Raw genomic sequence first — 9427 nt, 5'->3', positions numbered from 1 at the left:
TCGATCTATCCACTTGTTTGAGGTTAGCAGCAATGGCCACTTGAAGTTACACACCATACATGTGTAGAATTGTATTAAATAAATAATTGCAAAAGTGAGTTCTACCCTCACTAATCATGGCCATGAGAACTCCATATCAATTGTATATTTAATTTTTTATATACCGCACACATACGATCACCATGGCATCATGGATAAGGAAGCCCTTTTCTTTTATCTATTTAGGCACACAGTTCACAGTGAAAATGATTAGCCTCTTGGAGTATGATGGAGGAATTGGTCTCATAAAGTCAATATCCAAACATCAAGAAGCTCAACTTCCAAAATGTTGCTCAATGTCATCTTCTGTCCGGTTGATATATTACTAGTGCACACAACACATCATCTGCAATAACTTTTAGCATTTTTAAACACTATTGGCTGGTAGAAACTACGTTGAAGCACCTTTGCTACTATTTTAGAAGGATTGAAATGACCTCTATAAGTTGATGCACGAACTCATGCTAATATCGATTTCATCTCATATTCAGGTATACATCTTCGAATGATTTGATATGCCCCACTCTAGTATAAATATGGTTCCTCACAAAAATAAAATTTAACTTTTTGAAGAAGCTTTTTCTTCCTGTTAGAAAAATAAACATGCATTTAACCTATTTAATTTAGTTTCATGAATTTAGGAGTTTGAAATACATGTATTATTAATTAATATGCACCTAGTTAATTGTGGTTCATGTTTGCATGTGTTATTAATTAATGTGTACCTAGTCAATTGTGGTGCATGTAGTAGAATTAAATTGAGGGGATGAACTTGTGTGATAAGAAGTCCTATAAATACTTATGTAATCTTGAGTTGAAGGTAAGTCCACAATTGAATAGAAAATCATTTCCTCCTCTTAAGTCCACTTCTATTTCCTACAAAGTGGTATTAGAGCCACAATACTAGAAACAATAGCAAATACCAACATGATCACCTTCCAAGTTCCAAAATTGTCCAAAGAGAAATTTTATAACTGGTGCATCCGCCTGAAGGCACTACTTGGTGCACATGATGCATGGGATATCGTGGAGAATGGTTATGAGGCTCCTACCGATCTAGCTGCTCTCACCCAAGCACAAAGGGATCTTTTACAAAATACTAAGAGGAAGGATCAAAAGGTTGTTTCTCTTATTCACCAAGCATTGGATGAGGCCACTTTTGAGAAGATTTCTAATGCTACTACAGCAAAACAATTATGGGATATGCTTCAAATTGCCTGCAAAGGAAAGGAGAAGGCAAAGAAAGTTCGCCTCCAAAATCTACGAGGTGAATTTGAAGCTATTCAAATGAAGGAATCCGAAAAGGTGTCGGATTATATTTCAAGAGTGGTGACTGTTGTAAACCAAATGTAGAGGCTTGATGAAGATGTGACTAATTTAAGGTTAATTGAGAAAATCCTTAGATCAGTTAGTGAGAAATTTGACCACATCGTGACTGCCATTGAAGAATCAAAGGACTTGGAAGATATGACAATTGAAGAATTAAGAGGATCATTAGAAGCATATGAAGAGAAGCTTAATCGAAGAAGGAAGGAGCCATTGGAGCATGTTTTACAATCAAAGTTCACATTGATAAACAAGGAAGAAAAGGAAAATACAAGTTTCAAAGGACGAGGCTTTGGAAAAGGAGGAAGAGGTTACCATATTTCATTTCAACGTAGAGATGAAAATTATCAATCCAACTCAACAAGAGGACATGGCAGAGGAGGAGCAAGACCATATCAAAAGAGGTATGACAAGTCACAAGTTAAATGTTATACGTGTCATCAATTTGGACATTATTCATGGGAATGTAAAAGTGGTGATGGCGCGAAAGCTAACCTTTCTCATGAAGAAGTTATAGAAAATAATGAAGAGATAGAGTCTACTCTTTTAATAGCTTGCAAGGACTTGTAGCAAGGAGAAAAATATTCTTGGTTCCTTGATACTGGAGCTAGTAATCACATGTTTGGGAACAAAGATTTGTTCATAGAGCTTGATGAGAAGGTTGGTGGCAATATCACATTCGAGGATTCCTCCAAAATACCAGTAAAGGAGAAAGGTAAAATCTTGATACATATGAAAGATAGAAATCACCAATTTATTTCAAAAGTTTATTATGCTTCAAATATGAGGAGTAATATTTTGAGTGTGGGTCAATTATTGGAGAAAGGCTATGTTTTGTTCATAAAAGGTTGCAATGTGTTTTTAAAGGATGATGCAGGAAATTTGATTGCTAAAGTACCTATGTTGAAAAATCATTTATTTGTGTTGTCCATACAAACTGATATGGCTAAGTGTTTGACGTCGTGTTATAAAGACTAGTCATGGTTGTGGCATTTATGATTTGGGCACATAAATTTTGGAGGGCTCAAAAAAATGGCTAGCAATGGAATGGTGAAAGGTTTGCCTCCAATACATCAGCCTAATCAGCTTTGTGAAGGGTGTCTTTTTGGTAAGCAGTCAAGAAAGGTCTTTCCAAAAGTATCTCAATCAAGAGTTTCAAGGCAACTACAATTGATAAACACTGATGTATGTGGGCCAATCACTCTATGTTCTTTTGGTAAGAACAAATATTTTCTTTTGTTTATTGATCATTTCAGTAGAAAAACATGGGTGTATTTTCTAAAAGAAAAATTGGAGGTGTTTAAATGCTTTTAGAATTTTAAAGCTCTTGTAGGAAAAAAAAAGTGGATTTAAAATTCAGGCTGTGAGATCAGATAGAGGAGGTGAATTCACTTCCAGAAATTTTCAAGACTTCTGTGATGCTAACAGAATTCGTCGGTTCCTAACCGCTCCAAGATCTCCACAGCAGAACGGAGTTGTTGAATGAAAGAACTGAACAATTCTCAATATGGCAACAAGCATAATGAAGACAAAGAAAATGCCAAACGAATTTTGGGCAGAAGCTGTTGATTGTGCTGTCTACTTGTTGAACCGGTGTGCCACAAAGGCTTTAGCCCACAAGACTCCACTTGAAGCATGGAATGGGGAAAACCAGCAGTATCTCATTTGGAGGTATTTGGATGCATTGCATATGTCCATGTTCTTGATGAAAAGCGTTTGAAACTTGATGACAAGAGTAAAAAGTGTGTTCGTTGGCTATGATTCAAAAACAAAAGGCTACAAGTTCTATATCCAAGTTATGGGAGGTTGTTTATTAGTAGAGATGTGGATTTTGATGAGGAAGCAATATGGAATTGACATGTTGATGAAGATTACTATGACTTTCTTCCTTTCTTGGAGGAAGAAGATGACAATGAAGAAATACACGAGACTACCACTCCTCCAACATCACCATCACGTGGTGAAATTGATGTTTTTGAAGGAGGTTCAAGTAAAAGGCCTTTGCGTACAAGAAGACTTGATGATAAATATCGAGAAATCGAGAGAATTGATGATATTACTTTCTTCTATCTATTTGCAAATATTGAGCCCATAAGTTTTAATGAAGTTGTTGAGGATGAGAAATGGAGAAAAGCCATGAATGAAGAAATCGGAGCAATTGAGAATAACAATACTTGGAAATTAACAACTCTTCCCATGAGACATGCTGCCATCGGAGTTAAATGGGTGTACAAAACTAAGAAAACTTCAAAAGGAGAGGTGGAAAGATACAAAGCAATACTCGTGATGAAAGGATACAAACAGCATCAAGGCATCGATTATGAAGAAGTTTTCGCTCCAGTAGCTCGGTTAGAGACCATACGACTGATAATTTCTTTGGCTGCTCAAAACAAGTGGAAGATTTTTCAAATGGATGTCAAGTCAGCTTTTCTCAATGGCTATCTTGAAGAGGAGGTCTATGTGCAACAACCCCCTAGCTTTGTAGTAAAAGGAAATGAGGACAAAGTGTTGAAATTAAAGAAAGCTCTTTACGGCCTAAAGCAAGCACCAAGGGTTTGGAATTGTAGAATTGATAAATATTTTCAGGAAAATGGCTTTACCAAGTGTCCTTATGAGCATGCTCTCTACATTAAAGTGAATGTTAATGGTGTTCTGATTGTTTGTCTGTATGTCGATGATCTAATTTTTACAGGCAACAATCCAAAGACGTTTGAAGAATTCAAGAGAAAAATGTGCTGTGAATTCGAGATGATAGATTTAGGACTTATGTCCTATTATCTTGGGATAGAAGTGAAGCAGACAAAGGAAGGCATTTTCATCGTACAAGAAAATTATGCAAAAGAAGTTATACAGAAATTCAGCATGAGTAATTGCAATCCAGTTAACACTCCAGTAGAATGTAACATCAAACTTTTTAGATATGATGATGGTGCAAAGGTAGATCCAACCTTGTTTCGAAGCTTAGTTGGAAGCCTGAAATATTTAACTTGTACAAGGCCGGATATATTATTTGGAGTAGGACTGGTTAGTTGTTATATAGAGGCTCCAACGACAGCACATTTGAAAGCTGCGAAGAGAATTTTACGTTACATCAAAGATACTCTTGATTTCGGGTTACATTATTATGCCTCTAATGTTTTCAGACTTAGAGGTTTCGGTGATAGTGATTGGGGTGGCGACATTGATGATCGAAAGAATACCAGTGGATTTGTATTTTACATGGGTAACACAGCTTTTATTTGGAGCTCATAGAAGCAACTAATTGTTACTCTGTCAACTTGTGAAGCTGAGTATGTTGCTGTCAGTTCTTGTGTTACACAAACAGTTTGGCTAAGGAATTTGTTGAATGAGTTTCATTTTGCACAAAGATAGCCTACTGAAGTAAGTGTGGATAACAAATTAGCCATTTGCTTTAGCAAAGAATCCGTTGTTTCATGAATGTAGCAAGGATATAGATACCAAATATCACTTTGTGTGTGAATGCGTTGCAAACAAGGTAGTGAAGATTAATTTTGTGAAGTCTCAAGACCAAATTGGAGATATTCTCACCAAAGCTCTCAAGTTCAATACTTTCAAGGCATTAAGAAGCTTGCTTGGAGTATGCAAAATTCATGTTTAAGGGGGGGGGGGGGTTAGAAAAATAAACATGCATTTAACATATTTAATTTAGTTTCATGAATTTAGGAGTTTGAAATACATGTATTATTAATTAATATGCACCTAGTTAATTGTGGTTCATGTATGCATGTATTATTAATTAATGTGTACCTAGTAAATTGTGGTGCAATTAGTAGAATTAAATTGAGGGGATGAACTTATGTGATAGGAAGTCCTATAAATACCTATATAATCTTGAGTTGAAGGTAAGTCCACAATTGAATAGAAAATCATTTCCTCCTCCTAATTCCACTTCTATTTCCTACAAAGCGCCTCCTCTGTTTGCTCGAGCCTAAATGAATGTTCGCCACATGATTTCTGCCTCCTTTTTTATCACAATCTTAGTCAAATACTTGTTAGCAATAATACCCAACAATGCCAAGATTCTTGAAAGAGATTTTGAGAAGCATACCTAATGGATTATTGTGTGTTCAAAAATTCCCTTTTAACAGACTGAATATATCAACTGTTATGTTGATAAGTTACCTTGGCCAGAGCAACCTGCATTTACGCAAAAGTTGAAGTGTTCTTCTTCTTCTCCTCCTCCTCCTCTTCCCAAAGCCATATGAGTACGAGGGGCTGTTCCAACATTTTAGTATCACTGCAATGCTTGAAAGACGAAAGATACTACATTTTCCCCCATGTCATTATGTTGTATTTCATTGTTTTATCAGTTTCTAACTTTGAAATGTCAGATATCCTCAAACACAAAAATGGTAATAGAATGCATTGAGTTATACGAGAAATGGTGAAATTTGTACCAAAAGATGAGAGAATTTATGTACGGCATGTGTGATATAAATAAATAGAAAAACTTCCGACTTAAAAACACTATTTCAATGCTTATTTAGGTATAATACATATGATGCATATTGCCTTCTTTTAAGTGAGACCATGTCGTAAACTAATTGAGAAGGGCTGCTTCATTATGATTATAAACAAACATTGGGTGAAGACATGGGAGTTGATAAATTGTCAAATAATAAACAAACGTGCAATTGGACTCTAAATTCTAATTTTGAGCAATCAGGTCATTCAACTTGATTTGGTTCTAACTGTAGTCACTCTATCTATAGTTGTGAGTCTAAGTAATGTAATATGCTGTCTCTTGTACAAAATAAGCAATTAGCACAAGATAATATGGACATGAAATCTTAAAATTAAATAAATATAAATAACCTGAACTACACCATTCATCCTAAAAAGATAAACAATTAGCCCTTCATGATTGTGATAAAAATACAAAGAAAAGATAAAGAATATCACTAGGTTCCAGAGGTAGATCTAGCAGGGGGAGCACAGTCTTGTCCCAACCCACATGGTAAGAGAAGAAATTGTGGAAATTGCATGTAACCAGATTTTTTTAAGTTACAATTTCAAAAATCAAATTTAAAGTTTGTTTATATAAAAATTAGATATGAATTCAATTTTAATAATATTATTCTAAAACTAAATTAATTTATATACCAAACCTACCTCCATCTACTCTACCCACCAAATTTCAATGTAAATCCTAATTAGTTTCCACTTTACATGCTTTCTCCACATCAATCCATTCTCTCTCTTCTTCTTCAAATGTAAATCGTCGTCGTGGTGGACAACCTCCAAGCACCGTGCTCACTGCTGTGAAGCAAAGCAAAGCCAAGCCACGCCGTACGTCGCCACTCTCCCATCCTATCTTCAGTGCACGCTGTGCCGCCGCTCTCTCGTTGCCAAGCACAGAGAAGCCACACCAATTGGTGTTTTGTTTCTGCTACTATTTCAGATTGTGAGGTAATTGTGACGGTGTGGCTGTTGGGAATCTACTTATACATGCACAGCGGAATTTAAAATAATTTTCAATTCCCACCAAGAATCGCCTTTGTGTTTAGATAGAAATTGTGATAAGATTGTACCTTTTTTCAGATCTACAATCCTTTTGCTTTTCCTTTCGTTCCACAACCTTGATTCGCCACCACAGCTGTCCAATTGTCCAGCCTCCAATGGTGATCCACACAGAGAATAAGATTGCAGCTTCTAGGGTTTTCTCTTGTACCAGCAAGAATAATGAAAATCATATGGACCTCAAACCTTAGTTATGTACTTATATAAACCCAAACGGACTCGGCCCGGTCCAGTCCAATATTTAATTAATCCAATTAATTAAACCTGGTCCGTGAATTAATTAATCCAATTAATTAATTCGGGAATATAAATAACAAATCCAATTAATTAATTTATCCAACGATTGTTAAATTAACCAATTGACAATTTACAATCTTCCAATTCTCTTTTGTGTGCGATCCATTAGGTTCCCAACCACGATGCCTAACGACGTGAAATATTATTTTGATCTAATCAAAATTGATATATTAAAACATCCTTTTAATTTATCGTCAATTCACACTCGCCGTCCCTGATTAACATCCAGCAATGTGTCAGGGCAATACATGTGACGGAAAATGTCACGTGGTATGACAAAACCAAATTCGTTAGTTTACCGTGAAACTATAATCCCTTCGTCAATATGATCCAATCAATTACGAGATATGGAATTGTGTCAATCTCGATTATCGATCATATCTTTCACTCCACTATTAAGTCAATATAAATCGAAAACTCCTTTTCGACTTATGAGTACACCTTGGCCAAGGATTTCATCATCGACTTAATTGAATGAAACGCAGATCATAATCTTCTATTATCTAAGAGTGACGAATCCTTTATTGATCAATCACAACCTTCATACGATTCTTGACGTACTCGAACGATGTCGTATTAGCGGCCCTTTTCAGAGAAACATCCAACACCGCCAAAGTATGACTGTCCTCATATAAGGTACCATGACGACCTCAAGTCAAAGGATCAATTCCACTACCGAACGTTTGAGATTAACCACTGACACTCAGATAGTTATCCATGTGGAATCTCTCGACGGGTCTCCAATGTTTTGTTCTCTAACAAAACATCCACGTGTTCATTTAAGTGTCACCACACTTTTAACTTGTGAGATCGGCTACTTACTTCACAAGTAAGAAATGCCACACGTGATGGTCTATCCGTAATAACGATATCCGTATCTCGTTATTACTTACAACCACAGATGATTTAAGATTCAATCAGATGTAATTTGTATCTCACAATTACAACTCCTTGTAATTAACAAATTACGAAAATTTGAATCTACGGACTCTATTATTTATTTAATTGTCTATTAATTAAATAATAGATCTGCCATTTAATTGCATTAATTATATATAAAAGTATTTATGTCCAAAGTAGATTGGACCTAGGGCATAATACTTATAGTGACAATGAGATGGTGCTGGCTTTTTGGTTTTTGTTTCTATTTGTGAGATAGTGTTGGTGGTGGTGGCAGTGAGTTGTGCCAGCTACTTGGTTTTTGTTTCTGTTTCTGTTTGAGAGGTCGTATTAGTGGTGGCGGCAATATGGCGACGAGGTGATGTGGCTTTTGGTTTCTATTTCTTTTTGTATGTTTTCAGATTGTGAGGTGGTGTTGGTGTTGGTGGTGGTGATGGTGCGATGAGGCTGACTTTTGGAGTTCTTTATCTGTTTCTATTTGTCAATTTCAGATTGGAGCTGATAGTGACGGTGGTGGCGATGAGGTGGTTGTTGGGCAGTGGTGGTTGTGATGTTTGTTGCAGTGGCAGTGGTCGAGGCAATGGTCGTGGTTGTAATGGTGGTGCGGCGGTTGTGGGATTGGGTTTGTAACTTTATTTGTTTGATTGTGACTAATAAATTAGTTAATTTGTGATCAATTATTTGAGATTATGATCAATAAATTGGATATTTTGTGATCAATGTTACCGATAACTTGTGACTAATATGTAATGTGACCTAAAAATTTCAATAATTATTTATAATATTTATGATTTGTGACCTATATATAATTTTTTATTTATGATGAGGAAATAATTTGTGATCAAATAGTATAGAATTGTGATTTTAATATATTTAATTAATAAAAATATGTTTACTTAATAAAGAAATATTTTTAATTAATTATTTAATAAATAAAATTTAATTAGTATATGACTTTTGAAATTTGAATGTTGTTTCTTAATTTTTAAATGGATCATGCTTAATTTCTTAGATATGAAAATTTTACAAACAAATTTTATGATTAAATTGGTCCAAATATCTATGTTTAGTGTAATTTCATATTGAGTCCCAACCCAAGTCCAATTATCCAAATGTTATTTCATGATATTAATGAAATGTGAACAATTTTATTACCAAACTAGGTTTTTATTTAATGCTTTCTTACAATTATATAAAAACTTTATAATAACAAAATTGTATTGATTAGAGTTAAAATAAATTACTTATTTTAATAGTAAGCAACATTTAATGTTTGGCTAAGCTTAAAGTAATTAGATTTTTTAGTTTTAAAATATTTTCACAT

At 34.9% G+C, this 9427-nt stretch overlaps 1 protein-coding gene across 1 annotated transcript; it reads left to right on the top strand.

Moving 5' to 3' along the window:
* Positions 1-966: 966 nt before the first annotated feature.
* Positions 967-2343, top strand: LOC111395229. Its single transcript, XM_023021221.1, has 3 exons — positions 967-1284; positions 1393-1785; positions 1936-2343. The coding sequence occupies exons 1-3, from the start codon at positions 967-969 to the stop codon at positions 2341-2343; spliced, it is 1119 nt and encodes a 372-aa protein (XP_022876989.1).
* The last annotated feature ends 7084 nt before the right edge of the window (positions 2344-9427 follow it).

This window comes from Olea europaea, chromosome 6, assembly GCF_002742605.1.
Source record: "Olea europaea var. sylvestris chromosome 6, O_europaea_v1, whole genome shotgun sequence".
Lineage (NCBI taxonomy): Eukaryota > Viridiplantae > Streptophyta > Magnoliopsida > Lamiales > Oleaceae > Olea > Olea europaea.
The sequence above is the reverse complement of the archived record's forward strand: the minus strand, read 5'-3'. Positions and strand labels throughout refer to the sequence as shown.

Excerpts from the sequence above, each read along its gene's own strand:
- LOC111395229 (XM_023021221.1), top strand. The coding sequence starts at position 967 with ATGATCACCTTCCAAGTTCCAAAATTGTCCAAAGAGAAATTTTATAAC. Across the intron at positions 1,285-1,392 it reads GAAAGGAGAAGGCAAAGAAA|AGGCTTGATGAAGATGTGAC; the intron begins GTTCGCCTCCAA and ends AACCAAATGTAG. Across the intron at positions 1,786-1,935 it reads AGAGGTATGACAAGTCACAA|CAAGGAGAAAAATATTCTTG; the intron begins GTTAAATGTTAT and ends AAGGACTTGTAG.